Genomic DNA, 20606 nt, shown 5'->3' on the forward strand with positions numbered 1-20606 from the left:
AAGAGAAGCCCCTTATATTCTAAAGAGTTTGTTCAGGTAGGCTGAACCTAGCCTCAACCAATAATATAATGGAAGAGTAACTGAAACAGTAAAAACCAGGAGAATTTTTGCATCAATTCCTGTTTCCCCTCAAAGAAGCTATATACTGGGGCGCCTGGGTGGCTCAGTGGGTTAAGCCTCTGCCTTTGGCTCAGGTCATGATCCCAGGGTCCTGGGATCGAGCCCTACGTGGGGCTCTCTGTCAGCGGGGAGCCTGCTTCCTCCTTTCTCTCTGCCTGCCTCTCTGTGTACTTGTGATCTCTCTCTGTCTCTGTCAAATAAATAAAATCTTAAAAAAAAAAAAAAGAAGCTATATACTTCTTTCACTAAAATTACTATTGCTCTGGAGCGCCTGGGTGGCTTAGTTGGTTAAGCCTTCCTTTCAGGTCATGATCCCAGGGTCCTAGGGCACCCTGCTCCCTGCTCAGCAGAGAGTCTTCTCCCTCTCCTGCTCCCCCTGCTTGTGCTCTCTCTCACACACACTCACACACACACACATGCTCACTTCTCTCTCAAATAAATAAAAACTTAAAAAAAAAGTTACTATGGCTCGGGGTGATTTTAGAAATCTTCCACTGGAATGGTCTATTTATGAAAAAATTTCCCAGTAAAGGAAAACCTTAATTTTTTGAGGGTAGATGTCCCCTGTTGTAACACAAAATATTTTTAATCAAGCTTGATGAATAAAGTATACATGGCCATAATCAAGATTCTGGTCAAAATTAACATGACTGGGGCACCTGGTTGGATCAGCAGGTAGAGCATACAACTCTTGATCTCAGGGTTATAAGTTCAAGCCCCACACTGGGTATAGAGATTACTTAAAAATAAAATCTTTAGGGGCACCCGGGTGGCTCAGTTGGTTAAGCAACTGCCTTCGGCTCAGGTCATGATCCTGGAGTCCTGGGATCGAGTCCCACATTGGACTCCCTGCTCGGCGGGGAGTCTGCTTCTCCCGCTGATCTCTCTCTCCTCTCATGCTCTCTCTCTCTCTCTCAAATAAATAAAATAATTAAAAAAAATTTTTTTTAAATCTTTAAAAGAATTTTTTTTAAATTAAAAAATACCATATGACTAAAATGAGTGACAAGACTAATTCTCTTGGATGCCTTACACATGGACTTTTCTGGCCATTTTCAGAAAAATGTTTAGCATTGGCAACATAATTATAAAAGAGGAAAAAAACCACTTACTTGGAAGAACAACATTCATCCTAATGCATCAAGAATCTCATTTCAATACAAGTCCACAGTTGTTGAAGAGACTATTGCTTTAATCAGTTACTAAGATTAGTGAAACTACTTATATTAGTTGCCTACATCCTTTATGTTTTAATGATTATTATTTTAATTAGGCTCCATTCCCAGCATGGAGCCCAGTGCGGGCATTGAACTCAAGACCCTCAGATGGAGACCTACGCTGAGATCAAGAGTTCGATGCTTAACTGAGCATCGCCCCTAAATAATCCTTTCTATGAGAGAAAAAAAAAATTAGTCAACTTACTAAATAAGTTTCAGGGATGGAGAACAAGCAATTACATAGTTTTCATAGGATTCTGTAAAAGCGTCAAAAACGAGAAGTTGCATAGATCTTACAGAAGTTGCTATTCATAATAGATACATGTAGTACATATATAAATTTTAAAAATTTTTTTATTTATTCATGAGAGAGAGAGGGAGGCAGAGGGAGAAGCAGGCTCCCCGAGAAGCAGGGAGACTGATGAAGGACTCGATCCCAGGACTCTGGGATCATGACCTAAACCAAAGGCAGATGCTTAACCAACTTAACCAGGCGCCCTAGTACATTTTGAATCAATGAACAGTACTGGTGTGAATCCAAGTACTGTAATCACAGCCCTTAGCAATATATATGATAATTTATTATTTTGATTTGTTTGGAGTATTACTACACAAATTTATATTTATATACAGTTTTAAGAAAATATTTTAGAGTTTTATTGCAACATTTAATTCCACATAAAGAAGAGAAAGAACAAATGACACCCCAACAATTTCTTTATAGTCTGATATAAAAAAAAACACAGAAAACATTCTTAACTGATAAGATATGTATTGGATTCTAAATGCATTCTCTATCATGTAAGAAATGGAGAAAAAAGTAACAAAGAAAATTCTTAAGTTTACCATTTGCAAAAGGAGTTTATATAATTTCAACAATCTCTTATCTAGGCATTTAACAGCATTATAAATTCAAAATGTGTGTGGGAATTAAGAGAATACATAATATTCCTTAGAGGGAATACAAAGTTTATTCAAACATTTAAAATAATTTAAAATAATCAGTTACATAGAGTACAGTGAAATTAACCAAAACCAATATTAGGTAATTTTTTTTTAAGTAGCAACACAATCAATATAGGAAAGCAGTGGCTTTAATAACTTTATGGGAGAATCACACAAAAGCACCTATAATACTTTTTGAAGAAATAATAATATGGAAATTTTCACTTTTTCTTTTTCTCCCATCTATCATTTCAAAATTTTATATCACTTTTTGCTTTTCTTACTAACATCTGAGGTTAAAATGAAAGGCCTCACAATTAAGTAACCATATTCTTTTAATAATGTCATCTCTTTATTCCTGTGAATTTAATCATTTTTCAATTGCATTGATTCCTTCAGCCTGATTCTCATTTTATATGAATGTTTTTAATAAATTATGAATATTGGTTCCACTATTTGTCTTTTCATAACCATTGTCAGGTCCTCCCAAACTCTGTTTCTAATGATTTACACATAATATAACAGACAGCCAACATGTTTTCTTCACTTCACTTTACTTCCCTTATGAGTAGTTCCTATTTTATAGGTAGCTAGGGTATGTTAGTATGTTAGATGACTACGGTATAGTAAAAACCAGAAATAGAAATTTAACACCTTAAAAAAAAAAATTTAATACCTATATGTTCCCAAATTCTGCAAACATGAAAGGCAGAAATATGTTAAAGAAAAAAACCATTTTAAATAATCTTAGAAATAAGACCATGATCCTCTCTTCCACAAAATAAATATAACAAACCTACTAGTAACCATAGCCAGACAAGCAGTATAACATAAGAGCTTATCAGACATAAGAAAGAGACAGTTGAAGCCAGGTGCTGACATTTATGCTCCACACCCAGCTAATGGTAACCAGTCCAGTGAGTGCTAGAGAGTTCAATGTTTTGAGGAATGACTGAAATATGGTTATAGCTATATAAGAGAACACTGATTTAGTTCCAGCAAAGACTTATGACCTTGCCTATAGGCTGCTGACAGCAGAAAGTGGCCTAACTTGGGAACTTTTAAATCTGCTTCATGAAAGACCTTTATCTGTTAGCCTGAGATCCTCTTAAAAATTGTTTTTTCTTTTTTTGGTCTAATAAACTCAATAGACACTGGCTTTTGTAATGTGGCTTTCTACTCTACTATGTGGACAAGGCTACCTTTTAACGAGGACCATCAGAGTTAATAGGCAATCAACTTCAGAGCTGGCTGGATGGGTTCCTCAATACCCCAGCTTCCTTGTGAACCAGCAATAAACTACACTAAATTGGGAGGCATGATGACAGGAAAATTCAAGGAAGCCTGGAAGAGAGGTACCAAAGTGCATTCCAAATACAAAACAGAGTATTTTAATATTCTTCATAAATATTCACACAAATATTTACATATAATGAATAGGCCATTTTATAATATTGGCTAAAACCAGGAAGAGCTGTTAAATCAGTAGGTTTATCAATATTCTGGCTTCAAATTAATGCGCAGAAATATTTTCAATTGAAGTTCAATAAATATACTGAAGTTCATTAAACAGAAAAGACAGTAAATTTCAATCTTGCTGTTTTTAGTAACAATATCTTTTATTGGTAATAATGGATTTGAACTAATCAGTAAACCATAATCTATAAAGAATTTTTGTAAAAATGCATTCATTTTCTGGTAATAAATACATCCAAATTCCGGGTTTTTTTGAAACCAAGATGGTGGAAAAGAGCAAAATGGAAAGATAATAATCCTAGGCTCAAAACCAAATGATTAAATCAAACAAGAGACATATTTTCAAATTCCTCTCAGGGAGTCATGTAATCGGCACCATTTCTTCTCAAGGTCTCTCATCGGGGCACCAGAATAATATCAACTCTAAAGCCTTCTCCTGTAATATTTCTTCTGGTTCAATTTTTGCTAATATGAAACAAGTCCTTTTTGCATGAGATGAAAAAATACAAGTATAGATTTATTCAGATGGGATTAGTTCAGGTAGGTGTTTGGTACCCTAAATAAGTCAAACTGTAATTAAGGGCTTCTTACAGCAGAAGCCCATAAAGCTTCTGAAAATTCAGCCAAGTGACACTGAAAAAGAGTAAACATTTTTTCTACTTCTATAAATATCCAAGAAATTAAAAAATCGACATCTAGAAAAAAAGCAAGGCATAAATTCATCAGCACGAAGTAGAAATGATCTTCAAAAGGAGCAGGTCTCTTATGTGTCCTGATATACTTGTGTTGAAGACTAGGTTCTAATCTCCCCTCTAGGAGAAGTCCACTGCCTACAGTTAACACTGTTAGGCAAAAGAGAAGGTAAAACTCAGGTAAAATGGAAATGATTCCATTTTACATTTTGATTTATCCAAATGTCTTTAAAGAGGGATTTCAAGGTTCTGGTACTACTTCAAACATTTTTCAGAGGAGGTATGGTTTCAGGTTAAATTGTTTTTCTTCCCTACCCCATTATTTGCTAAAGTGGAAAGTATCAAATTTACTTTTATTACAACAGATCATTAGCTACCATTCTAAATGTTGCACTTAGTCACAATACAATAGTTTTCATTTAAAATAAAACTCCAGCAGTAGTGAAAACTGTTCAAAGGTGGTCATACAAAATCCTGGTTGTCCTTCTTGCATATCAATTATGACTAAATTGTTGGTGGCCGGAACTCAAAATCACATACAATCAACCACATTATTGGATCCATGACCTACATCTCGAATTTGGCTGGTTAAACAGGCACACACAGCTACACCTGCTCCAGCTCTGCAGTGAGACACAGGTCCAACCAGCTCCCACCTGAAAAGACAGAAGAAAAAAATTGTTATCTTAAAACAAAGCACGATTTACTTTACTCAAAATATCAACAGCCGTAGCTAAAAACTCCCTGTTATTGGGACTGAAAGACAGCAAGTTTCCTCAGGGAGATAAGATATCCCTAATGTTTTATATTAATAGCTATATCTAGTAGTATTTTAGCACTCTGGAATAATCTGTTACTGGAAGATCCCATTAAAGCATACAGGAAACATGAAAATTACCTATTCAGCACTGGATCAAATGCTTCCACTGTATTTAAGTACGCGTTGCCGTTATGCCCACCAACTGCAAAGATTTTGCCCATCACTGTTGCAATCCCCACTCCACCCCTGGGAGTGGTAAGTGCTGCTACATAATCCCATTTGTTGTTCCGAGGATCATACCGCTCAACTGAACTCAGAGGAGAATTATCATCAAAACCACCTATATATATAAAAAAAAGATTTTAAAAAATAGTACATGTCACAGAAATTAACTATTAAACCTCAATCCAGTAGCTTCTACAACCCAATCCTTTAAAAACATTTTAGAAAAGAGAAAATCAGGGAAAAAATTCACCCCACAACTCCTATTAGACGTTTTTCTACAATTCAAGATAACTTAGTATTTTACCTCAATACGAAGATTAAAAATCTTAAAATAGAAAAAACCGAAGTCCCCATATCTAAGCAGATAATTTTGGAGAAGAAAAACCCCACAAATATTCATAATTTGTCCTTCACTTCCTAGAGGGATCAAAGACAGTACTGAGATTCCTTCTCTGTGTGTACATTGTGTATTATATTTTTAAATAGTAAGAGGGCCTGAGAAGAGACTAAAATACCACTGAAATCACTTGACTCAAAAGTTTTCCAACTGCTTCCCCTAATACTGTAATTGTCGTCATAATTAGAGATGGCTATGACTGAATTCTCACCAATTTTTGCCAAAACTACATCTTCATGCTACATAATCTAGATGATGACAGTTCTCTCTATACATCATTCTAACAATGTTACTTAATATATTCCTGAAGGTTACAGAGACTATTATTTGGACAGTGTTCTTTCCCTTAAAAATAAGTGTGCCTCTTTTTAGACTCCATCTCAGTCTACATGAGTAATAACCCTCTTTAGCAACTAAGCCTATTCTCCTGAGGACAGGAAGTGTTGCTATTATGATCAGTCTATTCAGGTCAGTAAAAAAAAAGCAACAATACACAACAGTTAACTTCTCTAATGGGTTTAATTAAATCAATGTAATTGAACTAAAATTCACCAATCTTATGTGTATGATTTGATAAATATTAACAAATGTGTACAGTAGTATCTTCACCACAAAACACATTCTCATTATAATAAAGGGTTTAGTTCTAAACAGGGAGCTGTGAGACATAACAACTGTGTCCTGCAAGAGCTGTGATTTCTCATAGACCCAAGTTCAAATTCCAGCTTTGTCACTGGTTTAGAAGGCATGTGATGATAAGGTAATTTATTCAGGCTGAATCTTTGCTACCTCCCAGAGCTGTAAGGATCAGACAAGATCTAAAGGTAAATTATGTTATTTCTTTTAATACACATAAGCACTGAAATATTCAGCATTACTTCTATTACTTGCAGATATTTCAATGCTAATAACATCCCACACTCTCTTATCAAGAACTGTAAGTTATGTAATACCAAACAGTTTACATCAACCTAAGTGTGACATATGCTAGTTACAACCTCTCTGAACAATTTCTTTTTCTGTAAAGGAGGGAATTACTAATCACAATACTGCCACCCATTTTACAGGGTAACTACAAAGTACCAGATGCAGTTTGAGATGCTTCATGTATACTGCCTCTATTAGAATAATTCTCTCAAAGATAATTCTCATCATTATTCCCATCTCATAGTTCTTTAAAACCTTGCTACCGAAAGTGTGCTGAATGGACCAGAAGCAGCACTGATTATCACTTGGGAGCCTTAGAAATACAGAATCTGGGCTCCTCCCCTGAGTTGAACAGTATCTTCAGAATATTCATATGCATATTAAAGGTTGAGAAAGCACTGCCTGTGGTTCCTTCCAATTCTGCGATTCAGTAAGTAAAAAGCAAGGTAGAGATACCAACAGCCATTATGAAATATGAAATATGAAATATCCATTGCTTTGCTTAAAGGAGTCAACATAATTCCCGTGAAATGAAGATGAGAAACAAATTTCTTAAATCTTTAAAGATTTTAGCAAAGCACATTTGTGTCTTTACATTAAAAAATACGTATTTAAATATAATCCTCTACTTTAGATATATTTGCAACTCCTAGTAAAAATACGAAGGTAGAAATTTTAAATGTGAAAGATGAAGGCATAAACAAAAAACATGAAGGTGAACCTTAGTAATTCGAAAGCAAATCTTAGGACTATTCCATTTGAGCCTAAATCCAATATAATGTGTGTTGTCTTTGACACTATCATTGTATATACTGCAATAAATTAAACTAAATATACTAAAACAAATACCATCCACTCACCAACAACGTACAAGCAACCATGGAGCTCACTAACTCCATTGCCTGCTCTTCGTTGACCCATTTCTTTAACTTCTATCCACTTATCCAGATGTGGATCATACCTCTCCACACTAGATAAAGAAGCTACTCCATCATTGCCACCTACTGCATAAACATGGTTCTAAATGAGGAAAGAAAAAAAAATGTGACATTAGACTTTTAATTGAATTATATGTGGTCCTATCAGTAGACCAGAATGTGTAAGAAAGCAGTGTTTCATGAGATAATATGGCATACAATCATTATCTGCAACCTGGAGATAGGACTATAGCAGACCTTTATTAGGGCTGTCATACAATGTAATCCAGGAGCAAACTGCCACATAACTTACTATAAGAGCCACAGAGCCAACTCCTCCACGAGGACTATTCATTGGTGCCACTGTACTCCACTGATCAGATTCTATGTCATATCTTTCTACATCATTGAAGCAAGTGTTGTCATCTAACCCACCAATTGCATAAATTGGACCTCCCAAGGAGGCCAAGGCAATTCCTCGCCTGCAAAGACAATAAAACATACTTTAGTATCTGGTTTTGTTTCCGAAAAAAGGTAGTAAAAATATGCTAAAGGAAGTCATTTACTTTGTTAACTTCAATGAGGGTTTTTTCCCATTATTTTTAGATTTATCAGAGTTTCTGAATAGGTGGCTACAAGATTGCCAAATTGTGTGACTGTATGTGAACAGTGCCCTCTGGAGTTTTATAACACACAGTCTACACAGGTTACTTTAAAATCAAATGAAATAAAGTGAAACCCAACAAAATAATATAAATGGAGTCCAAAACATTCAATAGTAAAACATCGCCTAATGAGAGATTAATGAATTGGCAGAAATGTTTTGCTGTAGAGGTCAGAAGTCAATCTCATTTCTAAATTCAAGTCATTGCTGAGCATGTGTTTTGATGCAGGGTTTCATGATACCACACAAAAGAACATCAATTTTTATATTACAAGCTTTATATCACATTGCTTTACTTTTTTTTTTTTTTAAAGATTTTATTTATTTATCTGACAGAGAGAGATCACAAGTAGATGGAGAGGCAGGCAGAGAGAGAGAGAGAGAGAGGGAAGCAGGCTCCCTGTTGAGCAGAGAGCCCGATGCGGGCCTCGATCCCAGGACCCTGAGATCATGACCTGAGCTGAAGGCAGCGGCTTAACCCACTGAGCCACCCAGGCGCCCACATTGCTTTACTTCTGAAGGGCATTTATTTCTCTTCTTGGAAAGAGGGAGTCTTAGCCCTCTTCAACGCTAATTCACTGTAATGGTGATCAGAAAAAAATTATATCAATTTCTTTAAAAACACAGCAATAAAAATTAAACTATTCTAAAACTATAAATTGCCACTAACTTGGTATGTACTTTGGACAGTGTACTTTATAAACTTCTACCATGCTTCTTCATCTGTAACCCATTTGTGATGCAGAGATAATATAGGTAAAGCACTTAGAACAGTGACTGGCCCATATTTAGAGCTATGTATTAGCCATATTCCTGGAGAGTGCAGCTGGTCAACCGAGATTCTAAGTTTACCAAAGAGAATCCTAGGGAGGATTCTTAAGGGTAATGTTTTTACTCATTTTCAATCCCCCTAATTTCTTTTCTCGAGTATAGAGCAATGACATAAAATACTGTGGCTGTAAAAATTTTCAGGTGTGTGAACATGTGTGTGCACTCTAGAACATACAGGTGTTCTATAATGCAGACGTGTACCTAGTAAATGTCCCTCCCTCTCCCTCCCCTTCACCATCCCAAACCAAAATAACTAATAATGTTATTTCCTACTCCTCAAAACCGTCTTGATTTTCATGAAATCACACATTTGAATTTCCCCCTAAATCTCTGGCTGGTGCTATTCTGTTTCCTTTATCAGTGCTTTCCTCTCTACCCCATCATTAAATTATGAAGTTGCCTAAGGCCTCCTACCAATTTTACGCTCTCTCCCAAGGCAACCTCATTCTTTCCATGGATTTATGATAACTCAAATGTTTATTTCCAGACATATATCCAACTTTTACCTTAAATCTGTCATGCTAGCTCTTCAACGTTACTTTTTTGCAAGTAAGAGAGGTGCGGGGGGCAGGGGTGAGAAACAGAGGATGAGGGAGAAAGAATCTTAAGCAGGCTCCCTCTTGACCCTGAGATCATGACCTGAGCTGAAATCAAGAGTCAGATGCTTAACCAATTGAGCCAGCAAGGCACCCCTCTTCGACCTTAACTTTAAGCTGAAACTCATGCCTACTTCCCTGTGATAAGCAAATTTTAAGATGTACCCCCCCCACCCCCAGTATATTCACCCTCTAGTTTTACTCTCATGATCCTATTACATTATATGGCAAAAAGAAGATTACTTGAATGGTCCTAATCTAATTACACAAGCCCTATTAGAGAGGTTTCTCCAGCTGGTAGCAGAGACAACTCAAAAACTCAAAGAATGAGATGGATTCTGCATCCCACTGCTTGTCTAAAGACAGAGAGGAGCACCTGGAAAGGACCTGAAAGTGGCTTCTAGGAATTGAGAGTGACACCTGGCAACAGCCAGTAAAAATAAAAATTTAGTCCCACAATCTCAAGGAACAGAGTTCTATCAATAACCTAAATGACCTCGGAAGTAGATTCTTCCTAGAGCCTCCAGATAACAGCTTAGCCCACCCTACACCTTGATTTTGGCCTTGTAAGACCCTAAATGGAAAACTCAGTCAAACCTGCCAAACTTCTTCCTATGGAACTGTGAGCTTTAATAAACAGGTACTGTTTTAAGCTGCTAAGTGTGGGGTAAATATTTCACAGCAATAGAAAATGAATACACCCATCACAAGGGAAACAAAAATTTTATCCCGTTATCTCTTTTTTCCTAACACAGAAAATTGTACCGCTACCCATATCCAACTACTTAAGCCAAAAACTGAAGGATCATCCTTGCTTCTTATTCTTTTCACCTTCCACATCTAATTATCATAAAATCTTGATTTGTATACTTCCAAATTATCTCTCAAATATGTCCTTTGTATCCCATATTTTCCTACTTTAGTCGAAGCCACTATTATTTCTTGACTAAAATATTACAATAACCCTCTTGGTCTCCCAAACTGTTTTCACTCTGGTCCTCCTCAAATCCTTTCTCCATTTCAATCCCCTGCTATTAAAAAGTATGTGTGTGTGTGTGTGAGAGAGAGAGAGAGAGAAAGCTCACCAGATAAAATAAACTCTTGGGGGCGCCTGGGTGTCTCAGTGGTTAAAGCCTCTGCCTTCGGCTCTGGTCATGATCTCAGGGTCCTGGGATCGAGTCCTGCATCGGGCTCTCTGTTCAGCAGGGAGCCTGCCTCCTCCTCCTGTCTCTCTCTGCCTGCCTCTCTGCCTACTTGTGATCTGTCTGTCAAATAAATAAATAAATAAAAAATCTTAAAAAAAAAAAAAAAACTCCTGGCAAACCTGAAAGGCCCTCATCCTTTCCTATTTTTTTAAAAAGTTTTTATTTATTTATTTGACACAGAGAGAGAGAGAGAGAGAGAGAGAGAGAGTACAAGCTGGAGGAGAGGCAGGTAGAGAGAAAGGGAGAAGCAGTCTCCCTGCGGAGCAAGGAGCCTGATGCGGGACTTGATCTTATGACCCTGGCTGGGATCAAGACCTGAACTGAAGGCAGCCGCTTAATCAACTGAGCAACCCAGGTGTCCCTTAACCTTTTCTAATATTTCAGCCTTATTTTTCACACCATTCACCATACTGGACTTCCTTTATATTCTCTGTTCATGTTGACCTCCAGATTTTCAGACTTCATTTCTTTCCACCCATCACCCTTCTACCCACCAACACTTACCTAGGATAAATTCTTCTACTCCTTCAGATCTTAATTTAAATGGAACTTCCTTAAGATTTTCCCCATTCTCAAGCAACCTTTTCTTACCCTACACTTAGAATTATTGCCCTTGGGGCACCTGGGTGGCTTAGTCAATTAAGCATCTGCTTCAGCTCAGGTCATGATCTCGGGGCCCTGGGATTGAGCACCCCATCAGGCTTCCTGCTCAGCAGGAGTCTGCTTCTCCCTCTCCCTCCTGTGCTCATACTTGTTTGCTCTCTCAAATAAATAAAGTCTTTAAAAAAAAAAAATCTACAGAAGTAAACCCATGAGATCATGATCTGAGTTGAAATCAAGAATCAGACACTTAACTGAGCCATCCAGGAGCCCCTGTTGCATTTCTATACACTAAAAATGAAGCACCAGAAAGAGAAATTAAGAGAAAATCTTGTTTACAACTGCACCAAAAAGAATAAAATACCTAGGAATAAACCTAACCAGAGGTGAGAAACCTATACTTTGAAAACTATAAAACAATGTTGGAAGAAATTTAAGACAACAAAAATGGAAAAATATTCCATGTTCATGGGTAAAAACAAATTGTTAAAATGTCTATCCTACTCAAAGCAATTTACAGATTTAATGCACTCTGTATCAAAATAGCAACAGCATTTTTCACAGAACTAGAAACAAATAATCCTAAAATTTGTATGGAATCATGAAAGACCCTGAATAGCTAAAGCAATCTTGAAAAAGAAAACTGGAGGTGTCACAATTCCAGACCGCAAGTTATATTACAAATAAGTAGTAATCAGAACAGTATGGTACTGGCATAAAGAGAGAAATATAGGTCACTCGAACAGAATAGAGAGCCCAGAAATAAACCCACAATGATATGGTCAATTAATCTCTGTCAAAGGAGGAAAGAGTATGCAATGGAAAAAAACAGTCTTGTCTACAAGTGGTGCTGGGAAAACCTAACAGTAGCATGCAAAAGAGTGAGACTGGCCTGCTTTCTTTCACCATACACAAAAATAAATTCAAAGGGGATTAAGAATTTATATGTGAGACCTGAAACCATAAAAATCCTAGAAGAAAGCAAAGGCATTATTTTCTGTCACTGATCTTTCTAGATATGTCTAGATATGTCTCCTAAGGCAATGGAAACAAAGGAAAAATAAACTATAGGGACTACATCAAAATAAAAAGCTTCTGTACAGCAAAGGAGACAATAAACAAAACTCAAAGGCAACCTATTGAATGGGAGAAGATGTTTACAAATGACTTACCAATAAAGAGCTGGTATACAAAATCTATAAAGAACTTATCAAACTCAACACTCCAAACCCAAACAATGGGAGCAAGACATGAGTAGACATTTTCCCAAAGAAGACATCCAGATGGCTAACAGATAAAAAGATGCTCAATATCACTTATTATCAGGGAAATGCAAATGAAAACCACAATGAGATACTATCTCATACCTCTCAGAATGGCTAAAATCAAAAACACAAGAAACAACACTATCAGCAAAGATGTGGAGAAAAAGGAACCCTTTGTGCGTTGGTGGGAATGCAAACTCGTGCAGCCACTGTGGAACACAGTATGGAAGTTCCTCAAAAAATTAAAAATAGAACTACCCTAAGATCCACTACTGGGTATTCACCCAAAGAATATGAAAACACTAATTCAAAGGGATATACGCATCCCAATGTTCATTACAACATTATTTACAATAGTCAAACTATGGAAGCATCCCAGGTATCCATCGATAGATAAATGGATAAAGAAAACATGGTTAATTTTTTCTTTTTTTTAAAGATTTTATTTATTTATTTAACACAGAGAGAGAGATCACAAGTAGGCAGAGAGGCAGGCAGAGAGTGAGAGGGAAACAGGCTCCCCAGCTGAGCAGAGAGTCCAATGCGGGGCTCGATCCCAGGACCCTGAGATCATGACCTGAGCCAAAGGCAGAGGCTTTAACCCACTGAGCCACCCAGGAGCCCTATGCTTTTGAATCTTGATTTGATCAAATATTAGCTATCTGTTCACCATAAAATATCTGAAAATTTGATATTCAAGTCATTAAAAAAATTCTAGTCAACATTTACTAAGTCATGTTATGGAAAATATTCCTCTTCTTTAGACTAATCCACTTATCAACATATATTCAATTTACTGTAGATGAAAATTATTAATATTAATGCCCATAATAAAGAATGAGTAAAAAATTAGGGCTATTTTTAAAAAGAATTTATTTATTTATTTGAGAGAGACTGGGAGAGAGTGAGAGAGCACAGGCAGTGGGGAGGAGCAGAAGCAGACTCTGCTGAGCATGGAGCCCGAAGGAGGACTTGATCCCGCTACCTTGGGGTCAGGACCTGCGCTGAAGGCAGACCCTTAACTGAAACACCCAGGTGCCCTGAGGGGTATGTTTTTAGTATGTTAAAGTACCTACACCTTAGTCCTAAAGCCAGTATCTCATTTAATAGGGAAACATTAGAGACATTTCCACTAAGATAAAAAATAAGACAAAATGGGGGCCTCTGGGTGGCTCAGTTGATAGCCGTCTGCCTTTGGCTCAGATCATGATCCCAGGGTCCTGGGATCGAGCCCCACATCAGGCTTTCTACTTGGCGGGAAGCCTGCTTCTCCCTCTCCCATTCCCCCTGCTTTTGTTCTCTCTCACGGTCTCTGTCAAATAAATAAAATCTTTAAAAAAAATAAGACAAAAACACCTACCATCTCTGCTACTACTTACATTGTATTATATTAATAAGCAATATAATTAGACAAGAAAACCCAATTCAAAGCATAGGAATATGTGGAAAAACTGGCAAAAGTTGAATAAGATCTATATTAACTAATACCACCGTATTAATTTTAGTTTCCTGATAATTGTACTATGATGGTGTAAGATATCAACATTAGGGGAGCTGGGTTAAGAGTATACAGCAGGATTTCTCTATCTCAGCACTACTAAAATTTGGGATCGGGAAAATTCTTTGCTGTGGAGGGCTTTCTTGTGCATTACAGGATTTTTAGCAACATCCATGGCCTCTCTCATCTAGACGCCAGCAGCCATTCCCCCAACGTCCCCACTCCCAAACTGTGACAACCAAAAATGCCTCCAGATATTGACAAGTGTTCCACAGAGGAGGCAAAATCATCTTTTGTTGAGAATCACTGGAATGTAGGAACTCTGTTATTTTTGCAATTTTCCCTAAGTCTAAAATTATTTCAAAACTTTAAAAAAAACCAATGTTCAGGCTCAGGTTTAGGTGGAAACTATGTTATTTGTTACTATATTCTAAAATATAAAATACATTCTCAAGAAAGAAATTATAAAAAGTTATAATAAAGCATCACATTGGATGCTAAATTTAACAAAATGTGTTTAAGGCAGTATTTAAAGTTTCTAAAAACATAAAAAGTAGAAAATTAGCCCTTTCAATTATTGGAAGCTTTATTTTCCACCAATAAATCAAAAAAATTTCCATGCTAATTCACCTCTTTGTGTTCATTGATGCCTTCATCATCCATTTATTAGTCAAAGGATCAAACATCTCCATGCTACCTAAATGTTCATTTCCATCATGTCCACCAACTGCATACACTTTACCTGTCAAACAGAGAGGCATTTTCATTTGATTCCAAGTAAGTAAATTGATAGTTATTTATGTATATAATGTATACATGAGATCAACATATAATTAGAATAGCATGATAATTTTCAACAAATATTCATCTGTTCATCATCATGAATAATGTCACTTAAATAGTCAAATAAAAATAATTGGTTTTTGTTTTGTTTTGTTTTTAAAGATTTTATTTATTTATTTGCCAGAGAGAGAGAGAGAGAGCACGAGCACAGGCAGGCAGAGTGGCAGCGGAAGCAGAGGGAGAAGCAGGCTCCCCGCTGAGCAAGGAGCCCTATGTGGGACTCGATCCCAGGACGCTGGGATCATGACCCGAGCCGAAGACAGCCGCCGAACCAACTGAGCCACCCAGGCATCCCTCAAATAAAAATAACTGTAAACTTCTACTTAATAAAATGCTGGGAACATGTGTTCTATATTAAGTTATTTAAATGCTCAAACCTATCCCTACCTTTGGTTTCCCAACTTTTTATTACATAAATGAAATCACTAATCATGGTTTCAAAGAATGTTTAGTAAAATTAAAAAATGCTCAATGTTATATGAAAAAATACAAAATTCAATACAGTATGATCAAACTTTCTAAATGAAGTTATTAAAAATACACATACAATAAATAACGCTAAAGGTTACATACAAAATTGTCAACTGTGACTATTTCTGGGTATTTGGATTACAGATGATTTTTACTTTTTATTAGAATCTTTTCATATTTTCCCCCCAAAAAATATATTTTCTATAATCAGAAAAAAAGTTACTTTTTTAAAGTCCCCTTAACAGTTTACCCATGGTTCTATAATTATTTCATTTTCAGTAACCAGTTTAAAAAAAAAAATCTCATTTCAATAATAATTAGGTATAGAAAAAGCTGATATGTATTTATTATTTGAGTTCAATACTTTTTTTTAGTTTATTTTGCAAATATAACTTAGAAGAGTTTAACTCTTTATTTTAACTCCCTTTTCCCTACTTTCCTCTCCCAATAAACACCTACATGCAAGAGATTGTTCGTTGAGCATCTATGGGCATAAGGCAAGTAAACAGTCACCACACAAATATCTTAGTGATATAGTGAAACATTTTATAATTTAGCAACTTTCTTATAGAAATTCTCAAAGTTTAAATATTTAGAAGTGTGTTATCATTATGTGCTATGACTTAAGACAATAATGGACCCACCTTCCACAGAGATTACACCCACATGTCGCCTTCGACTATTCATTTCTGGCCCAAAAAACCAACTGTTTTTGCTGATAGAATAGCATTCAATACTGCGAAAGGGGTCACCAGATCCACCTCGACCACCTACACAAAACAGCACACCTAAAGGTAAAGCCAGAAAATACAGATCAGAATTATAGCTCCCTATTTTTTTTTTAAATTAGTGTGGAAAAAATACTTAGGAAGTCAAAATTTTGAAGAACTGCTAAAAAAAAATGAGTTATTTGGATAACTTCAATGTCATTAGGTTACTAAAAACCTAATTTTCTTTTTTCACCTTATCTGAATATCTCAAAGAACACAATACCTCAGCTATCTCTGCTAACATCCCATTGTGGTATGGTTTAGATCTTCACCCACTCTGTTAAATTGCTCTTGCTAAGGTCAAAACTACATTCAATAAACTCTTAATTTCTTTTTTTTTTAAAGATTTTATTTATTTATTTGAGAGAGTGAGCTAGAGCATGAGAGAGCATGAGCATAGAGAGCAGCAGAGGGAGAGGCAAGCTCCCCACTGAACAGGGAACCTGACGTGGAGCTGACGGCAGATGCCTAACCAACTGAGCCACCCAGGTGCCCCTTAAGTTAATTTCTTATTGAATACTAATGCAACTCGATATGTTGATCACCCTGCTTTTTGGAAAACTTCTTAAATTCTCTTGATTTCCAGAATACTGAAGTCTCCTTTGTCTGCAATAATTTTTCTTTCCTATGTTTCCCATGTTTCATCCTTTGCCTGCTTCTCACATACTTCATGTTCACACAGGAAAAGAACATGCCTTGATTTTAAATTCCATCTGTATCATAATTAGCCTTTTAAGCAACACATCTAAGCCACATTTCCACTTGACGTCCCACAGGCACCTAAAACCCAACATACTCAAATGCTCTCTCTTCCTCACCTACCTGAAACCTCTTCCTTCCCTGAGGTGCCCTGCCCTCCCTCTCCCTCCCTCCCTGCCACTGCTCTAGTTCAGGCCTTCATCTGCTATTACAACTATTGCAAAATCCTGTCCTTTATCACTTAGTAGTCTTTTTGCTTGCAGACCTTCAACAGAATAGATTAAAAGACTCTTTCAACAACTTTTTTTTTTTTTAATTTATAAACATATATTTTTATCCCCAGGGGTACAGGTCTGCGAATCGCCCGGCTTACACACTTCACAGCACTCACCATAGCACATACCCTCCCCAATATCCATAACCCCACCCCCCCCCCTCCCAACCCCCCTCCCCCCATCAACCCTCAGTTTGTTTTGTGAGATTAAGAGTCACTTATGGTTTGTCTCCCTCCCAATCCCATCTTGTTTCATTTATTCTTCTCCTACTCCCTCAACCCCCCATGTTGCATCTCCTCTCCCTCATATCAGGGAGATCATATGATAGTTGTCTTTCTCCGATTGACTTATTTCGCTAAGCATGATACCCTCTAGTTCCATCCATGTTGTCGCAAATGGCAAGATTTCATTTCTTTTGATGGCTGCATAGTATTCCATTGTGTATATATACCACATCTTCTTTATCCATTCGTCTGTTGATGGACATCTAGGTTCTTTCCATAGTTTGGCTATTGTAGACATTGCTGCTATAAACATTCGGGTGCACGTGCCCCTTCGGATCCCTACGTTTGTATCTTTAGGGTAAATACCCAGCAGTGCAATTGCTGGGTCATAGGGTAGTTCTATTTTCAACATTTTGAGGAACCTCCATGCTGTTTTCCAGAGTGGTTGCACCAGCTTGCATTCCCACCAACAGTGTAGGAGGGTTCCCCTTTCTCCGCATCCTCGCCAGCATCTGTCATTTCCTGACTTAATTTTAGCCATTCTGACTGGTGTGAGGTGATATCTCATTGTGGTTTTGATTTGTATTTCCCTGATGCCGAGTGATATGGAGCACTTTTTCATGTGTCTGTTGGCCATCTGGATGTCTTCTTTGCAGAAATGTCTGTTCATGTCCTCTGCCCATTTCTTGATTGGATTATTTGTTCTTTGGGTGTTGAGTTTGCTAAATTCTTTATAGATTTTGGACACTAGCCCTTTATCTGATATGTCATTTGCAAATATCTTCTCCCATTCTGTCAGTTGTCTTTTGGTTTTGTTAACTGTTTCCTTTGCTGTGCAAAAGCTTTTGATCTTGATAAAATCCCAATAGTTCATTTTTGCCCTTGCTTCCCTTGCCTTTGGTGATGTTCCTAGGAAGATGTTGCTGCGGCTGAGGTCAAAGAGGTTGCTGCCTGTGTTCTCCTCGAGGATTTTGATGGATTCCTTTCTCACATTGAGATCCTTCATCCATTTTGAGTCTATTTTCGTGTGTGGTGTAAGGAAATGATCCAATTTCATTTTTCTGCATGTGGCTGTCCAATTTTCCCAACACCATTTATTGAAGAGGCTGTCTTTTTTCCATTGGACATTCTTTCCTGCTTTGTCGAAGATGAGTTGACCATAGAGTTGAGGGTCTATTTCTGGGCTCTCTATTCTGTTCCATTGATCTATGTGTCTGTTTTTGTGCCAGTACCACGCTGTCTTGATGATGACAGCTTTGTAATAGAGCTTGAAGTCCGGAATTGTGATGCCACCAACTTTGGCTTTCTTTTTCAATATTCCTTTGGCTATTCGGGGTCTTTTCTGGTTCCATATAAATTTTAGGATTATTTGTTCCATTCCTTTGAAAAAAATGGATGGTACTTTGATAGGAATTGCATTAAATGTGTAGATTGCTTTAGGTAGCATAGACATTTTTTCAACAGCTTTCTATTACCTAAATCAGTAGTTTTAAAAAGCTTTAGCCAATGCCACTAAATTATAGATTTAAAAATGTTTAAATGATAATTTTTAGATTATACATATTTCACTGCAATCTTTAAAAAAAAAAAATAAATAAAAACTTCCATGTGGTTCAAGAATCACCTGGAAGGCATAAACCATAGATTGATGGTCCCGACCTCCAGAGTTTCTGAATCAATAGGCATGGGGTAGATTCAAGAATTTATTTTCTAACAAGTTCCCAAGGGAATGGGAAGGGGTCACCACTTCCTTTACATTTTGAGAACCACTGTCCTACAGGTTAAAGCCAAGCACAGCATAAAGGCCTCGCACTGTCTAATCCGATCTTCTCCCTCAGTTTCTCTTAAACTTCATGTTCCTGCAACATGCATACAGTGCTCATCCTTGATATTTCAAAGCCAATTTTTGGTAACTGTCGTTCACTTAACACGGTATAGAAATGATCCATTATGCTGTATCTGTCTCCAGAGCCTAAGATAGGTTTAGACTGTGTGTTAAGCATTTTGTACTAATCAGGGCTAGCCCAGTGTCTGGCCCGTACTAGGCATTCAACAGATGAAAAATGAACTGAATACCCCTTTTCTTAACTGGCACCAAGAAAAACATTTGTTTATTATTCAAAACTAAGACTGAGGTTTGATTTGTCTATAAAACCTTTTCTGACCCTTCCAAGGTAAAAACAGCCAAACTTTTCTTTGTGTTCCCCACTATCCTTATAAATATATCAACATCCCTTTACCACTTCATTGCATTTATTTATTCACATGTCTATTTCCCTATATTGCACTGCAAGTTTTCTCAAAATAGGGCTGGCTATATTCTATGTGTATCTGCTTTTTTTTTTTTTTTATCTCTTTTCAGCGTAACAGTAATCATTGTTTTTGCACCACAACCAGTGCTCCATGCAATACGTGCCCTCCTTAATACCCACCACCTGGCTCCCCCAACCTCCCACCCCCGCCCCTTTAAAATCCTCAGGTTTTTCAGAGTCCATAGTCTCTCATGGTTGACCTCCCCCTCCACTTTCCCTCAACTTTTTTTTTTTAAAGCTGATTTTTTTTTTAAGATTTTATTTATTTATTTGACAGACAGATCACAAGTAGGCAGAGAGGCAGGCAGAGAGAGGGGGAAGCAGGCTCCCCGCTGAGCAGAGAGCCAGATGTGGGGCTCGATCCCAGGACCCTGGGACCATGACCTGAGCCAAAGGCAGAGGCTTAACCCACTGAGCCACCCAGGCGCCCTCTGCATCTGCATTTCTGATGCCTACCCAGAACCTGACATGTGGTAGGTACTAAATAAATATTTGCTGAATAATGGCATTAAAAAATGTACAAAATTGCTTGTGTCATCTTTTCCAACTAAATCAATACTTTAAATCAAAGAAATTTAAAGTTGGAAGTGGCTTTAAAGATTATGCAAATCAAAATTGTTTATAAATAAACTGAGGCCTTCAGATATTATGAAATCTGCCCCAAATTACACTATTAA

General features: G+C 37.0%; 1 protein-coding gene across 6 annotated transcripts in view; it reads right to left on the bottom strand.

Annotated features, from left to right (window-relative positions):
• Positions 1 to 2285: 2285 nt before the first annotated feature.
• Positions 2286 to 20606, bottom strand: part of KLHL8 (kelch like family member 8) — a 62764-nt gene continuing 44443 nt past the window's right edge. For all 6 annotated transcript variants that reach the window (XM_047717930.1, XM_047717928.1, XM_047717924.1 and 3 more), the window contains 6 exons: positions 16294 to 16437; positions 14966 to 15077; positions 7990 to 8158; positions 7620 to 7779; positions 5349 to 5550; positions 2286 to 5106 (listed from right to left, as the gene is read on the bottom strand). In XM_047717930.1, coding sequence (XP_047573886.1) covers positions 4983 to 5106; positions 5349 to 5550; positions 7620 to 7779; positions 7990 to 8158; positions 14966 to 15077; positions 16294 to 16437 — 911 coding nt within the window. In that variant the 3' untranslated portion in view covers positions 2286 to 4982. The remainder of the gene's footprint in view (positions 5107 to 5348; positions 5551 to 7619; positions 7780 to 7989; positions 8159 to 14965; positions 15078 to 16293; positions 16438 to 20606) is intronic.

This window comes from Lutra lutra, chromosome 2 (assembly GCF_902655055.1).
Source record: "Lutra lutra chromosome 2, mLutLut1.2, whole genome shotgun sequence".
Taxonomy (NCBI): Eukaryota; Metazoa; Chordata; class Mammalia; order Carnivora; family Mustelidae; genus Lutra; species Lutra lutra.